General features: G+C 39.6%; 1 protein-coding gene across 4 annotated transcripts in view; it reads right to left on the bottom strand.

Annotated features, from left to right (window-relative positions):
• The window catches only part of LOC119893587 (ethanolamine kinase 1-like), a 31,275-nt gene extending 14,223 nt beyond the window's left edge, over window positions 1-17,052 (bottom strand). The window contains exons 1-4 of one of the 4 annotated variants that reach the window (XM_038705835.1): window positions 16,573-17,052; window positions 7,744-8,006; window positions 6,301-6,453; window positions 581-729 (exon numbers count right to left, since the gene is read on the bottom strand). In XM_038705835.1, the coding sequence (XP_038561763.1) occupies window positions 581-729; window positions 6,301-6,453; window positions 7,744-8,006; window positions 16,573-16,713 (706 nt within the window). In that variant the 5' untranslated portion in view covers window positions 16,714-17,052. Of the gene's footprint in view, window positions 1-580; window positions 730-6,300; window positions 6,454-7,743; window positions 8,007-8,102; window positions 8,223-16,572 lie in introns of those variants that run through there. The other 3 variants (XM_038705836.1, XM_038705837.1, XM_038705838.1) reach the window with 3 other exon arrangements.
• Between the last annotated feature and the right edge of the window lie 9,262 nt (window positions 17,053-26,314).

The raw sequence follows: 26,314 nt of genomic DNA, 5'->3' as shown, positions 1-26,314 counted from the left end.
AGCAGTTACCAGGACAACACGATGAACACATCTTAGGTATAGGCCTATAAATGACTCCCTTCTTTTATTGACAGTACAGAACCTTGAGGGAGTCAAAGGAACAAGGAGTCTCTTTTGACTGAGAGTCACCATGGACCATGAGCCAATGACTGCATTTTAACTGACAAAGTCTCTGGGCCATTCTTGTAAAATATGTGGGAGAAATAATATCATAATCAAAGGATGCTAGTAACGAGGTATGATATTTAACAAAATTGCAACCCATTTTCAGTAGTGCAAAGGTTTGCTTCTCCTTCCGACTATGTAAAATCAAGGACAAAGAAATGAAGACTCTATGAACTGCATTATTTCAAAGTGGTGAAAAGAAGAATGTATTTTAACATTAGCTTAAGTAACAGACTGAGACTTTTTATTCACAAAGATACAGTTAAAGAGTTTAGTTTAGTTTAGTATAATACTATTCACTTGGTTTATTGCTTCCCAGTGATGGAAATCTGTTACATTTCCACATGAAAATAATAATAATATATCTTTTTTTCCACATTTTCCAATGTCAGTGATGTGTACAGCAGTTCCTCACCCTCTTTGTGGTTGTAGATTATGTTTTTTGTCAGAAGGTCGTTGTGGCAGAGGACAATTGGCGAGTCAATATGAGAGAGGTGTCTCTTCAATGACTCCATTTCAACCGACAAAGTCTCAAAGTTGGGCACCTCTCGTAGAGCCGCAGGGCTGTAAGAGGTAAAAAACACTGAAATTAAATTTTTTCGTAAAAAAGTAGTTTAAGTCACAACTAAAAGGCCAGATTGTCCAACTTTTTGAGGAATGTTTTATGAAAGAGGGTGTCTTTGATTCATAGCTGTACTGTAAAAGGCAATTGGGCACATTGGCAGCCAAAGTTTAACACCCAAGAGTCGCTTAACGTGATGTCAATAAATTGCATATATCAAATTTATGCCAGTGCATGATGCTATATTCCAAAAGCTGCAAAAAGACAAGAGCTTCAGCTTTTAGTTTGAATCAATGAATCAGACAAATATACCACCAATAAGCTTACAGAATTAGTCTAAGTGGGATAATGGAATGGCCCTGCGATAGACTGGTGACCTGTCCAGGGTGTACCCCGCCTTTCGCCTTTAGAAAGGATGGATGGATGGATAATGGAATATACTGTCTTCATCTCACACCATATTCGTGATTTAGACCCATAAGATAGCTATCATAATTATTCAGCAATTATCACGTAATTGGCCATCTTTGGCAAAAATCCATTAAAGGGGTAAATAAAAAAGTAGTTTAAGTCAAAACTAAAAGTATTTGTTTTGCAGACAAATGGGCTCTATGATTGTTGCATTGTTATATATTATATTATTGGAATATTGTTAGTGATGCATATTTCAACTACCTCATAGACTGTTGGGTAGTTTAACCTCTAACAATATGTCATATGTCATTTGTGAGTAAAATTTTAATCAGCAAAGTAACTGGTAACTATTTCTTACAGATACATGTAGTGAATTAAAACATAATATTTTGCTCTGATTTGTAGTATAGGTAAAAGTAACTGAAAATGGAAGCCCTGAAGTATAGTACAATTTCCTCAATAATATACTTAAGCACAGTTCTTGAGAAAATATACGTGTTACATTTCACCACCAAGTATGGGACATAGGAAGAGTTCACAATTAATAACCAGCTAGTTGAATAAATGACAAAGAAGAAAGGACATGCTCAATAATTATAGTAACTAACTAGAAAGTATGCCTCAATGTAAAGTGGTACTATTGTGTTTTTTTTGCTAACTACTTCTTCAAATGTTCTTTTTGAGAATCAATTATCCTAGAATTTTCCCTTGTACATGGTGACTCACCTGCCTTTAAGAATTGTTCACCCTGAAGGAATTTGTTTTGTCTGGATTTCAGCAGAGTTGGTGTCTACTTAGTTGTCTACTGTAAATGCTGTTTTAGAGGGTTTTCAACCATGGATAAAAGCTGTTAAAGAAAAAACACAGGCTTCTTGCAATTTTTTCAAAGGACAGTTTTTAAAATTAAAAATCCTTGATTTGATCATAGTTACTCATGTCTTAAAATACTGGCCTTCAGGATTCTCCATGGGTTGGTGTTTTTTTGGCTATTTGACAAAGAGTAGTATTACATAAAGAAAATGTATACATAAATATAGAGCAGCTAAATGGGGAAAAAAATGGAACTCAGCATGTATAAATTAAGGGAAAACAACTTTGATGGCACAACTTTGTCAGAGGGAGTAAGACAGTTTTCTGAAAGAATGCAGATATGGAAGATCAACTTTGTCATGAACTCTACATGTTTGTAAACTGAAGGAGATCGGCGAGCCTCATTGAGAGGTTACATGCCTTGTTTTCACTCTGTTGATTGCTCAATCTATCAAAGAAGGCACTAATGTCCTTGGACGTCAGTGGAGAATGCACCTGGAAGAAATGCTGCGCAAGCATCTGTTTTCTAATTAATTTTCATGTTTCCTTTTCAGTCACCAGGCCACGATAAGAGGGTCATTTAAACAGTGTAATTTAAACACTACCTATTTATTCGAAGGGGAACAAACAGATGCTCCGGTACTATACACACTTGTAGACATAATTTAGTGATGCCTGTTAGGAACGCACAATAAAAGCAGAGGAGCAGAGCCTTGTTTATAGTCCTGACACAGAGGCTCTGATGCCTTATACAACTCCTCCTACACATCTTCATCAAAACAAGTCATTTTTATACATTATCTTCCTCTAGTCCATTCACTCAGTCTTCCTTCCTTCTGTGGATAGGCAGATCAAGGAAGGACTGATTGAATAAAAGCATGTTGAGATCTAAACTATCCATCTGTGTACCTGCAAGCAAGTATGCAAAAATATATATATTCTTTTTAAAGTAGCTGTTTCCTGCTTCAATTTGGATCTTTTGAAAAAGTTTTATTTTAATTATTTAACTTCAATTCTATTATCTATTCTATTGTCAACTGAAATTGTGCAAATACTGTAAATATGAATTCCAATTTGCATTTTCAAAATAGGAAGACCTAGAATATAGCTGTCAGTGTTTAATTTAGAGCTACTTGCCAATCATTCTATTATTTAAAATCAACCCCCTCTGACATGCATAATTTATCTATCTCCTCTCTAATGTGAATTAAAACACACGGTTATATGGTGAATCACCCTGATTCCTTTTAAACCCATCCATTCCTTTAACTTAACACACTTTAACAAACCCACGATTAGTCAGAAAGCTAATAGTCGATAGTTGAAAGCTAAATGAAAGACTCCCATTGACTTTAAATGGAAACCTGTCGCCTTGCCATCAGATCTTTTCCTCTCTCTTTTCTGTCCTTTTCATGAGAAACAGTACGTCAAGTACATTCGCCTCCTGCTTCTTGTCAAGTCTCTGTAAGGTAATTAGTGGAATTTCCTCCTCTGGCGCTTCATTATCAATGTGCCTTATTTACATATGATTTCAAACACCAACCGAGCACTGCTGATTTTTCTCTTTTTTTCCCCTTTTAGCAGTTTTATGCAATTCGTGGGAGTGCAAACGGGAGACATAGCAGGGGGCCTGTTGGAGAAGAAGAGGTTGCACTCTTGCTTTCCATTGCTTTTCTCTCTTTTCTCTCCCATCTCTGACTTCTACTGTGCACTCTCTCTCCGAACCTTGCAGCTGCTGCAGCCTCTTTCGCTCCCTGGCTCTCTCCCTCTCCCCCTCTCCCCCTCTCTCGCTCTCTTCTTCTCTGTATCTATCTCTCTCTTTGCACAGCGGGTGGCTTGAGAGCTGAAGACCTCCTCTGCAGGTGCAGCCTCTTCCTGCTCTCTCTCTGCCTTTCTTTTACCATTTCCTCTGAAGATCATATTCATACCAGCACTCATACATCCTCAAGTACAAAAGTTTCTCTGATGCCTGTTTAAACTCCTTTTTGCTTTTTATTTTAAATTTTTGGTCCTCTCTGTCTCTTTGCGCTTCTGTTTAAGGGTATGTGTGATCGTCATGTCACATATACAGATATTTAAACATAAATTAATCTCTTAAATCTCAAATCTCATAAATGATCTGAGCTGTAGCAGTCCTTATCCAACACTCTTCATTATTGTTTATATCCTTTATTTAAATTATTGATATTTTTCTGATAATTTTGAGTTGTTCTGTATGTTGTGTATGTGTTTGAGCAGCAGTAGACCATGTCAAGCCACTCAGTCACACAAATGTCTCACAATATAGCACCATCTATTGGGCCTCTAAATGAGGTGCAGACAGCTTCTGTAGATGCATATTGGAGTGTGTAATATCTTGATTCATCACAGCAGAAAATAACAAAATACCATAGCTTAATAATGCAAGTGCTGTAAAAATGTATTTATTTTGAAAAAGTAAACAAAACAGAAAATACTGACTTAGAATAGTTGTGTGTTTCTTGTCTTGCTGATGACAAAGAAAACTCACACTGGTTTGCTCTTAGATCTGAATCCAGGAAGCTAAAACTTCTTATCATAAAAGTCTTCTCCACAGTCCCTTTCTTTATGGATGACTCACTCCAGTGCCAAATACTCACATTGCTCACATTATAAAACTCAAAGATGAAACTCCAGTTGTTCTGAAGCGACTCTGAGACTCTGGGCCTGTTTCAGTTTGTGTGGACTTCTGACCCTTTTGCTGTAAACATAAACAAGGTTGAACGTTTGACCGATAAGGGAGCGCTCTGCAGGAAGCTTGTGGCCGAGGTCTGTTTCTTTGTAGTGTCTGGAAGGGCCCTCTCACCTCTCACCCTGTGAACCCTGTCAGAGATAACGCAATGTCATTGCCACAGAGGCCACTCCTCCGCCTCGTCCCTCTGACCAATGACAATGAATCCACATGGTGAGAGAGGTGGATGTGCCAACAAAATTCGAGCACTAACTGTTCAGTTACTTAAAGGACAATGTATGGGTGGATAGGAGCACTGTGGGCAGGTTTAAGAAATGTACATTTGGTATGTGAGAAAATGATAAGGCATCAGTGAAAGTGCTGCTGTCTGAAAGATAAAGATGTGGAAAATGTTGCTGGTTTCTATCAAAGGGATGACTGTCTACCACTGAGGCAGCATCCCAAAGCCAGCTCAATAGGTATTTGTTTAAATGTAATTTCCAGTACAGTATGCATACATGCATTAATTTGAACATGTCCTACACCTGCCAGGATAATTGACCATTCACTAAGACCAGTTTCCGTTGCTACACCTGTCAAGCTTTACATTATTGCACAGCACATAATGCTGTTTCCAATGATAAAAACAGTGGTCGTCAATGTAGCTTTTTTTTTAATGTAAACTGTAACCCCTCAGACTAAATTTGTTTGTTGATAATGTGGATTTTGAAGTAAAGCTGGATTAGATTAGTACTGTTGGCATTAAGCTAGTTAGGCGGACATATTAGTGTTATGTTATGCTATGTTAGAGCAGATATCGTTTAACCAGTCCCTCCACATTTGCACTTAGTTTCTGTGTGTTAGATCTTGAACCTGTTCATTCATGTTAGTTTACTTGTGCTTAGAAAATCTCCTGCTGTGCTTAAGACCTGACCTGTTACCCGCCATGCTAGACTCACCCAGACACACGGATCTGATCAGCTGCCTGCTACCCTCTTCAACCACACTATGTCCACTACCAGCACACGCCAGAATCCCTACCAAGACACAAGGATCTGATCAGCTGCCTGCTCCCCTATTTAACCACACCATATCTCAGGATCTTAGAGTACATAAGAGAAACATTTCAAAATTTCAAGATCATCTTTAATAGGCCCAAGCACAAATAAAATGCCTGTCTGATTGACTAAAGTACCTCGCTGGTTTGCCTCTCTCTTGTGATTTTAGGGCAATGTGAACCCCTAAACCTAAACCCTTATCATACATGTGGTAGATTTGGTCTGACATCTGTATTCCCTACTGTCCCTCAGAAAGATTTTCACTGTACCGAAATCTTGTTGTTAATACATCTGAGGCGATAAATAGGCCATACAGATGCAGAGTCATGCTCCTTTTTATATCTATAACTTTACAGTTAGGTGGCAGGTCATGTCCTCAATTAAATATTTCTTGGTCAAGCTAACATCAGTTTCTTCGTTTGTCCTCCAGACTAAATTTTATAGTAAAAAACTTAGTTATGTAGTTTGTCTTAGCAAAGTTATTTCTGAGGTGCTCATGGCACCTGTGACAAGGTGTATTGGGTTGTAAATATTAAGGAACATGTCATGCTCAGATGTGTGATATTTAAAATACAAATACTTTGAGATCATTTTGTCAAGACCTTTTTGCATGCCACTGCTCATCTGGGCTGCTGTTGATACTGCTCTGCACCAGTGTGAGAAAGTGGGACATTTTTGTCCAGAGTAGAGGTTCAACAGGGAGACCACATTTTGGCTGGATAGAGTGGATTCTCCCCATCTCTGCTGCGATCAATCTGTGAAGAGAAAACATTTTCTCAGATGAGCCTGGCTGATGCTGTTATTGCACAAACAACCATTATCAGAGTAGAAGTCAACTCCCTTTCCATTTAGCACCCTTATCTTGTTCCTTGTTTTCAAAAAATGGGCCTTGTTGCATTCATGACCTTTTGACTACTTGAGTGCTCATTCTCAAGGCATTTTAGTGGTGACATAAAGTTTTCTGGGTATTCCCTACAGAGGGTTTCAGGCAGAGCAAGGTGATTGATGTGTATCATGGCCCTGGCTGTTCAGCCTTGGCAGACTGTGTTGTGTCCTACTGTCCTGTGGAGAGAATAATGACGCTGGACTGTTATCATGAGGATGATGAGTGAAATAAGGGGCACAAGTAAATAACATTGCTCAACATGAAACATGGCAACTGAAATCATTTTTAAAACACCAGCATCAGCACAATTGAAATGTTCAAAATATATACACACGCATGACCTCTAACTGCTTTCTTAGAAAACAAATGACCACAGGTTCAAATTACTCTTAATAAACCTGTTGAATTTATACAGTTCAACCACTGGAATGGACCTGAAAATAACAGCCATGAACATTATTTGATTATTTTTGTATTTTTCTGATACTGATGCCATTGTATGACCAGCCTTCCTACTACATGCAACCTACGTTAACCCTGTGGTAACAAAGACATATTAATTGCCATATGTTTAAATTGATTAAATAGATTTTTCAAACCAGTCTTGTTAAAATAATAAATACCACAATGTTATGCCACATCACTGCATTCACAAGTCATTACGACATTTAGTGAACATGTTGTTTTTGTTTAATATATATGTATTAATAAATAATAAATGTAACATTAAAAAATATTGCATATTTATATGATATAACAGTATAAAGTGTTCTTCCTATTTTATTCCAGTTTGAAACATATATGAAATATATATTTTTTATCTTCCCTTTAATAAATAAAATGTATCATCTTGTAAGGCAAACTTAGTTTTTGAAAACTTCTGACAAATTAATGTGGATGATTAACTCTCAGTCAATCAACTCTGAAGACAGAAGAACTCTTATATAAACTTTTTGCCCTTTTATGACCAAATTGTAACTTTGGACGAGGGTCATCACTGGCAATTGCTGCTTGAACAGGTCAGTTTATTGACTGAATGTATAAATGTGGCAATGTGAACCAGGACATTCCCAAACAAAGCACAGATATGCTCTGCACACCATCTCTGATCGAATCAACTTTACAAAAGAAAGAAATTGAAAGCTATTCTGGCAGAGACCTGTAGATGGATGGTTGCCGGAGCATCTCATCATCCAGCACTGCTCCTGTAACAAACTCGTAGCAGATGCCATTCTGGAAGCTACAGTAGATCTGTGGACCACACCCGTGAGCATGGAAGACCTGGAACATCTCCATCTCCCGGTCCCTATTCAAATAGAGCTCTGTCATTCTGCCGTACAGTCGCACCAGAACACAGCCAGGCTCTTGCAGAGAGCCCACGTAGCAGCCAATCAACTGGTTGGTGAGGCCTTCTGTGAATGTCTGGAATCAAAGGGAATCAAAAGGGTAATGAACACAAAAAAACACTCATAGTTTGGACTTTTCAGGTAGAACAAAGTAAATGAAACACTTACTTACTTACTCATCTTTTCATGATACTGTAGTTCATACCACTTAAATCAATGCTGGTTTTCTAAGACCATTGTAAATTGGTGCTTATGTGTAACTTTACTGATGAAAATGATGTGTCAACAAATACTCTTCTGAAAGAAAAAGAGAATTTTTTATGATAGCATTTAGAATAATATGTAGACATTACAATTACAGCATACTCAGTTCTAGTTTGTGACAGGCAGTCCTTATTCTGTAAATATTGTTCAAGAGAGAACTTTTATTGGGTCACTCTGCTAAACCTCAGTGTGAGTTACCGTTTAACCATATCAATCTTGGATAAATCACACTAAGCATGGTTCCACTCAAAGCTTTTGAAGGTAAAGACATGCACCCAACAGATGCAATATGTTTGGTTTCAGGACTCTGGATTACCACATTTGATACCATATGATTTACAGGCTGCTAATTTACTGCTTTTAAGACTCATTTACCTCAAATGTCTTATATCAACATTTCATTAAAGAAAAAATATTGAACAAAAGATATACTAAAAATACTAAGATCATTACCAGCAATTGCTAATTTGGAAAAGAAAGTTGAGAAACACATTTGTGTAGACATTTAATCCTTAATTTCTCAAATAGGCATTCTCACATTTTCACAGATGTTAAAATTGCAACTCAATGTGCAAGCCATGAAGAATCAGCAGTAAAAACACATTATCACAAGTCAAATTACTCATGTAGGCATAGTTTTAATATACTAATAATAAATTGTATGTGGCACTAAACAACTATGTACTGTTTGTTGTTATGTCTTTCACAATGCATCATATTTTACTAGCTGAACATATGTTTTTATGGAAAATCCTAATTTTAAAAGTAACTAGTAAAATGGCTGTGAAAAAATTAAGTGCAAAGTACAATATTTCCCTCTGAAATATAGTTAAAAGTATAGTATAGTAAAGTATAAGGTAGCATAACTATAAAAAGTTTACAGTTCTTGAGTACTTGTACTACTAGTAAGAAAATGTACTTACATTCCACCACTGAGAATCGGTTTTGGGTGTCATAAACACACCCAAGACATTAAAAGTACTGGTGTACATACCAAAAGAGTGAGGTGAAAGTAATGATTCAGTTAAAATAATGTGACTTTGTTGTCATATGCAAGATAATGTGCAAGGCTGAATTACCAACTGGGCAAAGTGGGTGATTTGTCCCAAACTCCTACGGGCCCCAAAAGCCTCAGGTTCACTGTGTGTCAACTGGTTCCCCTTTGAGGGAACTCGAACTGCGTCGGTTACGACACTATGGGAATGCCTCTAGGCATAGCAGGTCTGAACGTGAATGAAATCACTCCAATCCTATTGGCTTGTTGCTAGAACGGTAAGGTGTGACGGAATAACCGGAGGAGTATAAAGCACACCTGTACACACTCATCATTAGCTTTTTTCTATTCAGCAGGCGCTCTGTATGTTGTTTGAAGAAAGCTCCAGTCCTACAAGCAGAGTGTCTTACCTGAAGAAGAAGTCTACCAGCATGTCCGGCAACCAGATGTACAGAAGGTGTGTTTTTTTCTTGCCCTCGGTACATTACGGATGGAGATTCTCATGAGATGTGTGTCTCATGTTTGGGGATGGAGCATGCCCGGGCAGCTCTCGAGGGGGCTGCCTGCGGCCATTGCGAGAGAGCCACAGTATGTGTTCTCCCCGTGGTGTGGGCCCTGCGGCCGCTGAGGCGGCCCGGTGGCTTCACTCATGGGGTTCACAGCATGATCTGTCGGAGGATCTCCTGTGGTCCCAGCAGAGGTTACTATCGCTCAGGGCGATGTATCTCCCGGGGACGCAGAATCAGGGAGCAGACCTGCTGTCGAGGCAGGGGCTGAGGCCCGGGGAATGGAGACTTCACCCCGAAGTGGTGGAGCTCTTGTGCGAAGAGTTCGGCCCCATAGACGTGGATCTGTTTGCGTCTCAAGAGACTACGCACTGCCCGCTATGGTTTTCTCTCGTTCCTCCAGCCCCGTTGGGTCTGGACGCCATGGTACATTCGTGGCCGAGGCTACGTCTGTACGCTTTTCCCCCAGTCGCTCTGCTCCCGGGGGTTCTGGAGCGGGTCCGCCAGGATAATGTCGGCCTACTGCTCGTAGCCCCGTTCTGGCCAACCCGGGTGTGGTTCTCGGACATCATGTTGCTCCTGGACGGCCCGCCGTGGCGGGTCCCTCTGAGGAGAGACCTGCTGTCCCAGGCGCAGGGCCGGGTTCTTCACCCTTTCCCCGCCATATGGCGACTGTGGGTCTGGCCCCTGAGGGGGCACAGTACCTAGAGGCGGGTCTAACAGCCGGAGCAGTCGAGACCCTCCTCAGCTCCAGGGCCCCGTCCACACGGAGGATGTACGACCTGAAGTGGAGTGTTTTCTCCACTTGGTGTAGGGAGCGGTCGGTGGACCCTGTTACCTGCCCGGTGGTTCAGGTACTTGAGTTCCTCCAGGACCGGTTCTCTGCTGGTCTTTCCCCTTCCACCCTCAAGGTGTATGTGGCAGCTATTTCATCTTTCCACACCCCTCTCAGGGAGGGGTCTTTGGGGAAACTTCCCTTGGTTGTACGTTTCCTCCGTGGTGCCCGGAGGATGAGACCTGCGACTCGGTCCAAGGTTCCCACTTGGGATCTGGTGGTGGTTCTTGGGGCGTTGGCTGAGGCCCCCTTCGAACCCCTGGAGTCAGCTGAGGCTAAGCACTTGACCCTCAAGATGGCCTTTCTCCCTGCAATCACCTCTCTGAGGAGGGTGGGGGATCTTCAAGCGCTTTCGGTTTCCCCGCAAGCCTGGAGTTTGCCCCGGGGAATATTAGGGCTATCCTGCACCCTCGTCCAGGATACATCCCTAAAGTGCCTTCTTGTGCGGCATGGTCCACAGTGCTGCAGGCATTTCATCCTCCACCTCATGTGACGGTGAAGGACGGAAGACTTCATCTGCTCTGCCCTGTCAGAGCACTGAGAATTTACACTCTGAGGTCCTCCCGTTGGAGGAAGGCTGACCAGCTGCTAGTGTGTTTTGGGTCCCCAGGGCTGGGCTCCCTGCATCCAAACATACTATTAGCAACTGGATTGTTCAGACTATTTCCCTGGCCTATCAGGTGCGTGGTTTGCCTTCACCTGTGGCTGTGAGGGCTCATTCTACCAGAGGCATGGCGGCCTCTCGAGCCCTCCTTTCCGGGGCTTCTTTGCAGGATGTTTGTTTAGCGGCTGGCTGGGCCACTCCGCACACATTCATTCGGTTTTACAGTCTTGACCTTCCTTCGGCACCTGGCACTCGTGCGCTCTCCTCTTAGTCGTACCACTTTATTACACACTGGGGCAGGCGGGGTTTTCGGCACGGTTTAGTGGGTATCTCGTTCCCATAGTGTCGTAACCGACGCAGTTCGAGTTCCCTCGAAGGGGAACATCTCGGGTTACGTATGTAACCCTGGTTCCCCGAGAAGGGGAACAAGACACTGTGTCGGCCCGCCGCACCTCTCTCCCCACCTGAAGCGCCTGCTTCATAGTTTAAGCTAATGATGAGTGTGTACAGGTGTGCTTTATACTCCTCCGGTTATTCCGTCACACCTTACCGTTCTAGCAACAAGCCAATAGGATTGGAGTGATTTCATTCATGTTCAGACCTGCTACGCCTAGAGGCGTTCCCATAGTGTCGTAACTGACGCAGTGTCTCGTTCCCCTTCTCGGGGAACCAGGGTTACATACGTAACCCGAGACGTTTTTACAATATTGACCAAGATGGGCCCTGCATTATTAGCTATTGTTTTGGCCCTGTAGAGAGATGCTGTGTCAAAATCTCATTTTAATTTATATTGTGTTCATGTAGTACGTATTCTTAAATAAATTTGTGTTTAGTCAGATTATCACAAACTAACTTAAAACCTTGTAACAGGTAGTGTTAATCAAGCAGGAGTAATTGGTTGGTGTTTATGGGTATACAATTGCCATTTGTAGTCTGCTGTATGCACTGTACTTTGGAAGTTGGAGGCTACAGAGTACATACTCAATGCATAGAGGGTGGAAGGTGAGGTTTCAATGGGGCTCCAACATATTTTTGCACCAGTCTCCATGTAACAGGTAAATCCAGCCATAATAAAGTGATAGTCAATAAACCACAAAGTAAATCAAAGTAAAGTAAAGTAAAGTAAATAATACCTACATTCTTTTGGATTAACAGTCAAGATACTATTGTGAACAGAACAACACACTTTATATACACAGAATAAGACAGCACTGCACTGGACTGGTAATCTGTTGTTCCTGGTGGGCCAACACACCTTGGGACTGATATAATTTTGTTTTATTTAATAACATTCTTTAAAATTAAAGTGTTCCCTTGATAAAGATGTGTGAAAAGGTTGTATAATAGGTTACATCTGTAGCTGTACTGTGCTCAAATGTATGCCTACTTATGCATAAGCCTTCATTTCCAACAACAGGCCACAAAGTTGGCCTTTGTTTAATTTCAGCTATGTGGTTACTATTATGATATATATGGTATGGAGTACTGTTAGAATCCTCTGTGGGGTATACTTCTGTATTAAATAATTCAAAGTGATACTTCAACACCTAGCAGAGCTTTTTCTTTGACAATTACTTGTAGTTCTACTTGAGTAAGGATATTGTGTTCTCCACAGCCACCTCTGATCTCCAGGGAGTCAGTCAGAGCCAGTGAGTAAACCAGCCCACTTGCACTAGTACACTTTTCCACTTAATACTTACTTTGTGGTTGTTTTGGCAGAATTGTACAGTACACATATTTAAGGGGACCACAAGGAGGTAACACTACCCACTACTGGTGGGTAGTGTTTGATCAACTGTGGTGGGCCGGTCTGGTCCATAAATACCATGTCACAGTTCAGTCCTGCTTAGGGATGGGGATCGATACCGGTTCTAAAAGGACCCGGTTCCAAACGTTCTCAAAACCCAAAAATCAATAAGGTCAGAGTTTATTGATACTGCTATAGAGACTAGTGGTCCTGTAATGTAACGATATGTCTCAAGTGTCAAATCTGGTTTAACTTGAAATGCAATGAATAAGAAAACTAATGTTTATTTAGTGATAGCGTTTAATACCGAAACATGGTATTAAACAGACCTGGGACTAAAGAGTGTACTGTTTATGATCAGGCTGCAACTTCTGCTGCTCTCTGTCAGCTCCTACATACACACACACAGCGGCCAGCAAAGAGAGACGACGCTCCATTGTGGTGGAGACGGTGAAGTTAAGTTAGCTCGAAACTACTCAAGTGGAAGACAGCTACACTCGTTACTGTAAGTACGTACAATAAAACCTTCTTGAGTAAAAAGATAATAATTTATCAATACACCTGTGTGTAGGGTAAACATATAGAAAGGGTTAATTTAAACTGCTCTGTCCTCAGTCTCTTATCTTGTATGTTTTATACAAACACAGCTAACGTCAGCTTGGCGTTAGCCAAATGTTAAAAACAAGCTTAATAGAAAGCTGTCTCTCTCACACATAGACTGGACTGTTGTCTTAAAATTTGGTACATTGTTAAAAACTCAGTTGCTGACTGAGACAAACCAGCCGCTCCTCCTTCTACCAGTTAACGTTACTTGCAGGCAGTGAATAATAGCAGAGAGCAGGAGGAGGAGGAGGAAGAGGCTGACTGATGTCTGATTTTTCATTCTTTCTGAACATCACTCATGTATATAGTGACTTTGCTGTTGTAAACATTATTGTTGCTGCTCTAGAAACAACATTTAGTTGTATTTAAAATAATAAATTCTAATCCTATAATAAAAACAACCAGGCAGTTAATATGCACACTTCAATATTTGTATATTTATTATTTTGTCATTTCAATGTGTGACAATCTTATCGCACATTGAATATTTTCCTCATACCGTGCAGGCCTGTTGGGTCTTGTCCTACCAAATAACCATCACCAAATAATAGTAAAGTATTGATAGTGGTATCGATAAAGACTCAGATTGTTAAGCAGTCTCAATAATGGTATCAATATAAATAAAAATTAACTATCCCCATCCCCTGCTGATATGTATAGAAGAGAAAGAATATAACTCACTTTGTATCCTTTGAAATTCAATTTGGATCTATGATTGTTTTTATTAAACCTAAAAGAAAAACTAAAGCACTTACAGCAATAGAATAATTCTTAATAAGTCTTTCCTAACAACCAAAAGTAAACAAATGTAAAATTAAACAGTACATGCAACAATGGGTAAATGACAGATATGTTAATAGATGTACAGCTGTTGAAAGCTGCAGTCTGAACTTGTTGACGTTAAAGGTCACACTTCCAGCACAGCCTGTACTGCTCTGTATATGTACACAACAATACCACAGTGACCACTGTTTGCCTACAAAGGCCTCGTTGGACATTTGTTGTCATTTGGTGGTTTCTCAAAGTCTCTCATTGTCTGCCACAATCTACAAGGCATTTTCTGAGCCTCAGATGGGGCCTGCACACAACACAGCTTTTCATCTAGATGGAAAGTGAACAAACATACCCACCTTGACATCTGATCAACTATTTATATAGTGGAAGGAGGGCCACATATTTTCCACTGGCTTTCACATTGTTATCAAATTCCTATCTTTTGTCTCTATTTGCATTTATTATCTTTACATGAAGCTTCATTATTTTCTTACAATTTAGAGCACTTCCTAAACTTATTTCTGAGCACACAAGAATAACATCATGTGTACATAAATTGCTTTTATAGAAATGCTAAAACAAGCCATGCAGCAGCAAATATCAGGTACTCAAATTGCCTTAACTTGCATCGCCTTGAGGTTGAGCTATTGTTTCATTTGTATAAAAAATGCTTCACAAGAAGGCATAAAAACAAGAAAGTAGATACAATGATGAATAGATGAAAGACAAGATATAACATATTAATTTCACAGAATTCGCACATATTAACACAGTTAATACAGATGTACAGTAGGGAACTGTCAAAACTTCCCCAGCACATTCTGTATATTTCAAACATATGAACACAATGCATCATTAAAGGGACAGTTGGGATCTGAGGGCTGAAGGGAAACATCTCTGTTGTGTACACTACTGGACCTTGTGTTGATTGGGAGGTCACCCAGCCAATGTGCTGTCACCTAACAAACATAAACCCTATTTCTCTGAAAGATTGGACATTGTGTTTGCACAAGCGACCAGAACGGGATTATCCTGTTCTGAGCAGATGCCCTGACAACACCGTACATAAGTCTACTTTTGTTATCAGTTACCTTTGCTTTTCTGCTGGGTTTATTACTTTAAGGTGTTCTTCTATATAGTGCAATATTTGCAGAAGATGAGGCATTTAATTTTGTCATCCATATATATATATGCATATATATGTGTATATATATGCATTTCACCCTGGCACTATTAATGTGTACCTAATGGGCTGTGAGTTTGTATAGATATACATGCACACACACACACACACACACACACACACACACACACACACACAGTGTCATGTTAAGAAGATGACACATGACAGTCTTTTGCAAACACAACATTTTCTTTTTAAGACTTAAAAGTAACAGTTTTGCTGAAATGTGGTTTGACATCAAACCACACAGGCCTTATTAAGACAGATTAGAGCCCTTTTAAAGTAACATTAGGCAGGACTATGCTGAGAATTTATAAAGACCTTCCGTCTTCATTCATTCACATTGGTGCAAAAACTAGCATGGCTAATTTCATATGAAAATTCGAGCTTGTTTTGTCTGAAAGAACATGTCCGTTGTACACTACAGTACTATTCATACTCAACATGCAGTGCTTCCACAGCTTCTGTCCCTGTACATACATTAGCGATTACAGAATAATCTTGCTGTCCGAACTAAATTTTTCATTTCCCCCTGCCCCTGATGCTATGAACGGAAAGTAAGAAGAAAAATGTGGAGCCGTGAATTAATGGAAGATGCTGACAATATGGTCTGTGTTCTGCAGCGAAGTTCAGTTTTATATTACAGCAGTCTCAGTCAACACTGCAGTTGTAGTCACAATATGTAAAATACTACTCCAATAATACTGAGTTTCATGTGACATAATAACGTGACATTCAACATCTAAGTTAGGGTTAGGGTTGCAGTCTGTGGAGATGCAGTAAATTAACGGGACACTTAAATGTGGACTTGATATAGGTGAGGAAAAATATTGGACTATACAACCAAAATGTTATTTATGGATCCCAACCATTGTATGTGTAGAGAACACTTGCTCCCGATGTCTAAAAAATGCTTGAGATCTGCTGCAAGTTTGTTTAACAAGCTCAAACAAAACTTGTATACCGATGGTCATTTAATAAGTATAAGCAACAGAAATGTCTTTTGAACGCTGTAGTGGAGTGTGAAGCCTACCACTAACTAACCTACCAAACAACTAATGCTGTATATTGAGATACAATTATTGTTGAATTGCAGATACTGATAACCCTAGAGTGACAAACATTCACTTGCCTTCAGCTGAATGTCCTTTGCCTTCCAATGAGGACGGAGTCTGCTGAGGAGGTCCAGAATTCCTCTACGAGGTTCATGCTCATTGACATGAATGTCCACATGGGGAAGCTGATTCCCGGCGCTGGCAAACCCACTGTCCATTTTCAACCTCCAACCTTTGATATTTTACCTCCAAAAAAATGGTTTATGGTTTAGAACGTTTCAGACCAATGACTTAATCAAACATCATCCAAACATGGGCCACTTGGATCAAAATTCTAGACAGTCCAATCTGGGTTTAATCTTACAACAACACAAAATAAACAAAACAGACTTAAATGGGGTGGACAGAAAAGTCTAAATGATCCACAACAGAGCTCTAAGATCTGCTTTGTCAGAACAATTCGTGAGCCATCAGTGGTATTAGCAAGTCACTGAAATTGTCCACATGTGTGCCCAGTGACTCATCAATCCAGCTTGCTTATCAGGGACCAATGTTCCTATGGGCATCTTCATCCCCACTGCTGCAGAGTTTACGTATTAACCAATGGTGGTTGGAGCTCTGCAGCAGGCACATGTAGTGTTAAACAGAATTCAATAAGAAAAGTTACTGGGAGAAACAAACACTGATTTAGAAGCTCTGTACTGAAACATGATGATTCAAGTTTTGCTTCAGTATACGCCCTATTAACTTATGTATGCATTAGAGTCTTTCTGAGGCGCAGCCAAAAGAAAAATGCCTGTAAATAGAACTTTAATGATCTGAAATAGACACTAAAAATGCACTGAAAAAGACACTTTTCACTGTACTTGAAATGACTGCATGATTAGAAAATATTCTCCAAGTGCTCAATAAACAGAAAAATAAAGACCTGCAATTAATTAACTTTTCATCATCTGATGTCTGTAACCCATTCAACCAGACGTCAGCCACCAATACGTGACACTTGTGTCCAAAATCTCTCTTCTCTTTGCAGTCAATTCCAGCACTGTCAGATACCCGTGATCCTCTACCACCCTGTTCTAACATTAAAACAAACTGCAGCAAGTCCCACAGGCCATATGCAGAATTAAGTTTACAGTTTACATTGAAATTTATTCAAGCTAAAAAGTAAGCATGCAACAAAAACAAGGCCAATGAAATGACTTTTGAGTCTCTAAATATTTTTTCAGATGTATTACATTTGGCTTGTGTGCAGCAGCAAAGACTTTAAATTTGTGGAGTCTATTGTCTGACCCGAGTCATTGTGTAATCTAGAGGACCCATTAAATATCATACAGTTAGTCAGTCAAACATGACCTTTCATGCTAGCTCAATGCCATGGAACATTTCAACATGATCACTCTGTAAAACACAAAACGAATTTCATAAACATTGGAGCAGCATGTTTTCAGTCTGTTAAATTATTTAGATGTTGGGCCAATGTTTACCATTTTGCATCATTACAGTAATTGCCTAGAAGTCACGAATGTGGCCATCATCTTGCACCGAATAGTTTGCAAGCTTTTAGACGCAAATGAAATTCACTTGCCATCAAAGAGCGTTTCACCATCAAAGATGTTGTGTATTGAAAGAGAGATGAGTGTCTCGATTAAAAATGTAAGGGTCAGGCGGTAGAATAGAGTAGTGGAGTCAATGTTTGTGTTACTGCATGTACCTCTCAAGTACAGCTAAACAAGAGGGCTGGTTGAAAAAGAGATGACACACAATAACTACGCTGTGATGACACTTTTCCAACAGATTCATTTACTCTCCTGCTTCTCTTTTTTTCTTGTTCCCGATTGTCAGTCTGGGGGATGCAGACATTAACATTTGTGCCTTTGAGCCTTGAAAATTAATAATTTATGAAAGGATCAACAAAGTAGGCCTACCAGTTGTGTTGAGGACAGCATGAAAGAGAAACAAAACTGAGTTAATGATACTGAAGTTTCTCTTGACTTCTTGACATTACCTAAACTATGGGTCTTTTCACTCAATTCATTTAAGCGACAGAACCATGAGCTATATCTATTCAGCAAGATGTGGAAATAAAATGAGTAGAAGGAGAGGATTGGAAGATTCCACAGATTGTGTTTTTTTACGGATAAAGGATCATATCTTGGTTACAGCTACAAAACATTTTCCAAGTTTTCTGGATAAAAAGCCAGGTATCAACAAATCGCCATGAATAACATGCCCACATGCTACTGGGCCCTATACACAGTCTCTGTGGGCCCCCTTCCTCTCTAGGACCCTGTCTCTCACACATCTTTTGAAACATGTTGACAAATAATTGAGCTAACAACTGTACACATTTAACTGTGGTAGTAATTGGGGTTGAACCTTTCTTATGTCATTTAAACAAGTAATAACAGGGGCGTCATTTTCTGTTGAAAAGTGGTGGGGACATAAGGGCACGAGACATGACGATGCACGAGAACATGACGAGAAGATTTTTAACACTGTTTTGAAGAAATCCGAAATGCTCAAATATATGAGCGGAGGGTCTGGGGTACCTCCCCCCCAGAGCAGACATTTGCTCCAATATACGGTCTTTATTTATATAAATGGAAACAAAAACAATCAGCCGGCAGGTTATAATTCATAAATATAAAAATACAACAGAATATAATGCAGTAATAAGCCGCTTGTTTTATCCCACTGTATCCTACAATTACTTTATATTGTTAAATGGGGTTTGCTATGAATATCATGCTTAATGTAACATTATTTTCTTCATGTTTATTGAATACATCTTCACCAAGGTTCAACACAAAGCCGAAAAAAATGCCATTTTACTTGTCATAGCCCTACATTGAGAAAATGCTTACCATACTGCATAAAAGGCAGCTGAACAAGATTTCACAAGAGTCATGTTTCATTTGCAGAAACAAGAAGACAAAAACATCAGCTTTCAAATAAATAATAGCCTTTACATTGCCATGTGTATAATTTCAGTACATTTCATCTATATCAGTCAGAGCCTACACTGTGTAAGTTAGTAGTTGAAAGGCATGTAGGCCTAAAAGTAAAATAACCTTTGGAAAGTTTAATTTATGATGCTGATAATGATTTATGTGCTAGCCTAGAAGCTAGATTCCTTTCTTCAAACCAAACTGCTGATATTAGCTTAAACCATTCTTTAACTGTGTTAGTTGTGATTGTGCTCATCTTTCTTCTGAAAGAAATTACTTGGCAGCTGTTTTCCTTCACTTTCCTTTCAGTCTTTTCTTTTTTGGTGTCTTGATTTCCCTTTCTTGGGGACAGACATAACTGTCACAAGGCATGTTAATTCTCCAGCATCCTCCATCACTCTTCTCGATTAGACCATTTGGAGATGAATCCTAGTGCAGGGCTGACTAAACCATTTTGCGTCTTTTGGCAGGGGTTCACCTGATTTATTCAGCCCATTTTAACTTAGTCATGAAACTTCTTGCTTAGAAGTGAAACATTGCAAAGAATAACAAACTTAGTTTGATTAGTTTGTTTTGTTTGATTAGTCATTAGCTTTGTTTTCAGTGTTGTATGTTTGTTTCTACAACTATTTATACATTTCATACATCGCAAGTCTTCAAATTCCAAAATCAAGAGCATTTCTTGAAATTTGTAATGTTTGTTCTGTCTTCTTCTTACTTTTCTAATGCCACTCAATAATATACTTATTGGGCTGGGTTGTTAAGATTAAGTTTGTTAGACCATTTTGCAACAAAATTTGACCTAGAGAACATGTATCCTCTCATAAATCATTACTTTTTAAGGTAATTATAGGTCATTTGTTTTTCTAATGCTTACAGAATACTCAATTATTTTAAGGTAAGAAGTTACCCCCAAAAAGCAAGTGTTAATAAAAAAAATAAAACATTAGGTAAAAAACTATTTAAAATTCAAATAACATTATTATACTTGCATTCCAAATGTTTCCAAAATGGCATGGGATTTTATTTACAAAGAGAACATTTTTATAAATGCATATTATACATCAACGCAATTCATCAACTGGCTTAACAATTTCAAATTAATTTGTCCTTCGCAGTGCATCACTTTATGCACCACAAAAATACTGTGGCTTCTTTCTTCCCCAGGCTTCTTGCTGTCTTTCAGAAGTGTTTGAAAAGAGAAAATTCCCTTTTATTACAAGGCAAACAGTTGTTGGTGTCCTTTATCAAACAGCTCTTTGAATGGAAAAAGAGAGAGAGGGCTATGCAGACATTTAACCTTTTTATATAGTCTTACAATTGGGGCTCTCAAGGCCTTTCATTTGCGAAGTTCCTGTGGAAAAATCAGGGAGTTTGGACTCATTACATCTACCGGTACAGTATATTTATATTTCAGCTCCAATCAAAGCTAGCCAATATGCCATCCCTATGTATTTTCTCCTCTGAGCCCTGCCTCCCCACTATAATTTCCACCGACATTTTGTGTGCAAATGCAGTAATAGACACATTTATCACATCAAAAGGGATTCAATTTTCTTTTCAATCATCCACCGGTATGAATAGCGCCACATCCTCTGTGGCCAACAATGAGGGGCCATTACCGTGAGCCAAAGGATGGCTTTGCCTTCTCTGTGCATTCAAGGGGAAAGTGTGTCAAACTGTTTGCCAGCACTTGTTCTAGGCAAATGGAGACAGCTTTCAGACAGGTTAGTATCCAATTTTATTGTCAGACAAATGTCATTTTTGTTTGGGGCCGTGGTAATCATTGGGCTCAGACACCGGTGTTCCTTGATGGTAAAGCCGACAGTTAGTCCATTTAATACTCTAACTCTCATGTCAGTAGCAGATTGCCATGTCCAGACATGACACCCGCTGTCTCTTCATTATATGAAGTGGGTGACATGACGGAATCAGACCTCAGTCCTCGGGGAGGGGGTGGGAGGCTAATTGTCAAAGACATTGTTGATCTACATGGGGAAAGAAAATACTTTGCAACTTCAATTAATTGTGGCCTTGCACTGACAGATCAGAGATGTGGATTGGATATTTTCAGATATTCTTTGCAGTGTCTACATGTGTCACTGCAAGAGTGTTGCACTTGCAGTTTCTGCACGTCATTTAACTGATGTTCTAGATTTATTTATGTTTATGCAGTCAAAAATCCTTTATCAAGATGATAATTTTTGACATTAAGAAATATCAGAAAATACTCAATTTAAGAGTGTAGTGTAGAGGTTAAGAGTCGTTAGGCAAGGAAAAAGCTAAAGATTTCACCACATTTGTGTCTCTGTAAGTTTAATTCAGTATCACAGACTAATTCAGACTTTTTGATAGTAAACTACGAAGCAAACAAATGGGGTGTTTTTTAATGACTGTGCATTTTAAATGTTTTATTCTACTCTGTCATTTCATCCCCTCTTCCATATAAGTAAAGGTTAGGATATTTTTATTATTAATATTATTGTAGTCTGTCAGCCACACTAAACAAAAACATTCAGGTTGAGCAACATTCCAAACTACAGTTCGTCTGTACAAAGCCTTCATTTAGTAGTAAACAAGTGAATAAAAAGTTTAACATGCCTCTGATTCTTTGAAGGATTTAGACCCCCAAATGCTTCCAAAGCATCACTCTTGTTGACTTAATTCTATCAAATAAAGCATTTAAAGATTAAACTGTTGCCAGTGTCTGCACCAGCACACTCTTTTTGCATAAAACATCTCTGCTGTGTTTTCTGTCATCTCCTGCCACAGCTTGTACACCGTTCCTCACTGCCAAACCACCCGAACCACAGCTGATGAGGTCATCCATGTAGCCAGCACTGGACGGGTTTAATCTGATATCATTGGCAGAGAGACGCTTAACCAGATCCATCTCTCACCACACTATTTTGGGGTGTTCACCATCCAACAATGCTGTCTTGTCTTAGCCTGTGTGGATTCTTATGGGCCACTCGTAAAGTTAAATCGTTCTCAGTTTATATGTTTGAAGTCTGTAGAGAGCTTGTGCTGGTGATGCTGTTTGCAAGGAGCAGTACGGTGGTTGGGACAGTGTTTATAGAGCATGGCAGTGTGGCGGTAACGCTGAAACAATCTCGAAATGAAGAATGAGCCACAAAACCACGTCAGCACATGAGGCAAAAGTAGCCCATTTACTTTTATGTTCAGTAGAGTGTGTTCTAGTTGTGGCCTGGCTACCGATTTATGTTGGAAGTTGAGGAAATGAACAATAATTCTCTGAATTGAGACCCTGCAAACTGAACAAAAAAACATTTCTTATGAATGACATATTGAAAATAATAAATAATGCAGTGTAAAGATGCAATGCAGCAATTTATTTGACTGCCTAATTTATTTCACAAGCCGCAAATGAGCAACAGCAGCTGTGGATGATATTTAAAATACAGTAGAGCTCTGGTATCCAGTCACATATGTTCACATTCTGTCTTTCTCCATTAAATATGTATTGCTTAGGTTTGGGCCTCCGACCTTGGCTCGAGAGAGAGAGCTCGTATCATTTCATCTTGAAATAAAAAGAGAGGCTGACCGTAATTATAGCATGTTAATTACATATTCACTTTCATCTGCAAGAAAATCACACAGATCTGCCCTCAATGCTGCTGTTGAGTCCCTTTAGATGGGGGGTGATGGAGGGGTGTGGTGGGATGGGGGGGGGTTCTGTATTTGAAAAACATCTGTCAAGTGCACCGTGTTCTTGATGTTACCTGTTTTGGTTACAAGTGTTGCTCTTGTTTAATCTCTGAGAGACGAGGAGAAAAAAAGCTTGCAGTTGGTCTGACAAAGCCTACCCAAGTGGTGAATACTTGAAGAAATTAGTACTAAACAGACTGTGGATAGTCTATCGTCTTCTTGTGTTAAACATAGGCCTATACAAGACTGGAACATCTGTGAGGAAACATCGGTCATCTGGAAAACACACACACACTTCAACACACACATAGTCTCTCACTTCCCATCTTAATGAAAGACTCTTTATTCTGTCTACAAGTGTCTCTAATAAAAAAGACCAGACCAGCAAGTTCAGCGGCTGTAGTAATTTTCCCTGTCAGGGCATGTGAGGAGGAGTCAGAGCGGTTTGACAAACACTCTGCCCCCTCTATCCCACGTACCCCCATCTCTGTGTGTCAGAGAGCAATTTACATAGAGATGGTAATGTTGCTGCCAAGTTAGATCAGAGGGCAGCAGCGCGGAACGGTGCGACGAAGGAGGCATCGACTTCAGCGCTCTCTGCCGAGCAGCTGCGGTCAAGAACAGACTTTTTTACTAGGATAGATGGAATTAAGTCTGTAGCTATTTTACAGAGCAAGAGGAAAACTAAAAATAAAATATAATATATAATATAAAATAAAATATAAGAATCAAGGAATTAAAGTTAAATAAACCCAGTAAAAGATGTTGAACACTAGATGGAAATGTTATCTGCACATGTGGTGTGGTGAGTGGTGTTTTCTTTTTGTGAGAAACAGAGATGAAAATGGCATGTTTAAAGCAGTGCAGTTTTGTTTGGATAGAAGGGAATTTCACTTTAAGAATATTCCTTTTTATATGTATATTAATAAAAAGGTGAGGAGCTCAAATCACAACCAAAAGAAGTTTAATCGAATCCTTGACTGCCATTGATTTGATCAAATGAAATGACTCTGACTGAACTGACTTGTTGGCTGAACAACGAGGACATGATAATGCTTGAGTGCAGGCTTTTTTTTCTATTTATGTTTTAGAAAAACCTTTCCCAAATGACAACAAAAATGTGCTGGATGCCAAAAACTACAATAAAAAAAGAACAACTGCACATTAATCTTCTCTGCAACTGTCTGTAGCCCTGTCTTTAATTCTGTTTACTCTGCTAATTTGTAACAGCAAATACCTCCTGTCTTCTTTGAGTGAAACTACCTGCACACACAGACACACATGCAGAGTCATGCTCAAACATCCACTCCAAGAGGGCAAACTCAATCAGCCACCCATCATAATGTTTAACCAGGAGTGTCAATTTAGGACACAGCAGGTTACATACATGAGACAATCTCTATATTTACTTTTCTGCTCCTGAAATGACTGTCAATTTAAATGTGTTTTTTACTAGCATCTAACTACTAAATGTATTGTTTTAACATGCTGTGGTTGAGTTGAGTTGAGCTGAAAAACATCACACAACATGCTACTCAAAATATAAATACCCTGGAGACCAAAAACGTCTCCTGTCAATCCTAAACAGTGTCAAACATACTCAGGCGTGTTAGACATATAAAACCTAAAGGCTACAGATGCTCAGGCTGTTACATGATATACTCCATCATAACTGTGGACACAGACAGTTAACACACACAGTCCGGCGGTTTGCTACTGTCTGCAGTTACAGGCAGCGCTACAGAAAAAACAAATACAATTCTGCAGCCTGGTCGTCTGCAGCAGAAACAATCTTTCCACAAATCCTCTGAGACGCTGGATGGCGAGCGGAAAGAGGAATCTATATGTGTGTGTACGGGTGGGGGGATTTGGATGGACTGGAGGACCTAAATGGAGAAGGCGTGCTGCGGTGGCCTGTTAATGGTGAGGGGGGCTCAGAGGACCAGAGGAGGGGAAAGTGTGTGTGTGGAGGATTATGAATGCTTTGCTGAAGAACAGATGAGTGTGTTAACAGCCGTAGTGAACAGGGGTTACGTAAGGCTGTTCTGTACAGGCCTGATGTATTTTTGAAAGAGACAATGGAAAAACGTTTAATTTAAATCAGTGTTTCTCAAATGGTGGGGGTTTGTGATGATGTTTGCTCACTGTGAGTGGGAGACCAGTTTTGATATTGAACAGATGAAAATCAAGAAATGGATTTGTGGTTGAACCGTAGCAACAATACAGCTGAAAACACGAGGTGACCAAGGAACCAAAAGCAGAGCCAACAAAATACCGTCAGTATCAGGAAGAATATGTTTTATAGGATTTATCTCAATGAGCTGCAACCTTCCCAACGCATTGTGCTTTTGTTGCAGGGAGAAATTAGCCAACAGTCACATGAAGCCAGCGCACCTCCAAAGACACAAAACATCACTGTCATGTTGGTAAGCCACCAGTTTTTAAGAGAAAACTTTCTGACTTCAGATCAGCCTATGAAATGATGAGAAAAGTCTCCACGTCATCGTAGCTAAAGCCAAAAAGCCATTCACCATAGCTGAAGACCTATTACTTCCAGCTGCTGTTGTCTTGACGAAGACTGTGCAGGACAAAAATGTAGGAGCCAAATAAAAAAACAGTGCCTTTGTCCAATAACATTGTTTACTGTAGAATAGACACACAATGGGAATAGGCATTGTTGATCAAGACGTGAGAAAACTTGACGAATCCTTTTCACTCCAGCCTGATGAATCGACAGATGTCAGTGGTAAGGCACAGCTTATTGCTTTCAATGAGATACATTGATACTGAGAACATTTGAGAACATATACTTTTCTGCAAGACAATAGAGGGAAAAACAACCAGAAAGGCCATTTTAAATGTTGTTAATGTGTTCTTCAGTGAAAAAGTTTGCACTGGAAATCCTGCCAAACCAATGTCTGTACTGAAGCAGCTGCATCAATGACAGGCTCATAGCATGATGAAAACCCTGAAGTGCAGGGCTTGCAAAGCTTTGCTTTCTGGCAGATATATTCAACAAACTAATGTGAAGGCCAAAGACACCAGCATTCTGAACCTGTATGACATGGTGGGTGGTTTCCTGAAGAAAGCAGCGCTGTGAAAAAAGGGCATGTGCAGAGAGGGGTTACACCTGCTTTCCTCAGGTAGATGTTTTCCTCTCCAGAAAGTTCCAGTGAAGTGAATCAGAGGGACATTTAGC

The sequence above is a fragment of the Micropterus salmoides genome, unplaced genomic scaffold, assembly GCF_014851395.1.
Source record: "Micropterus salmoides isolate LMB-PRFRI ecotype aquatic unplaced genomic scaffold, ASM1485139v1 Ms_hic_scaffold_8, whole genome shotgun sequence".
In the NCBI taxonomy this organism is placed as follows: Eukaryota; Metazoa; Chordata; class Actinopteri; order Centrarchiformes; family Centrarchidae; genus Micropterus; species Micropterus salmoides.
The sequence above is the reverse complement of the archived record's forward strand: the minus strand, read 5'-3'. Positions and strand labels throughout refer to the sequence as shown.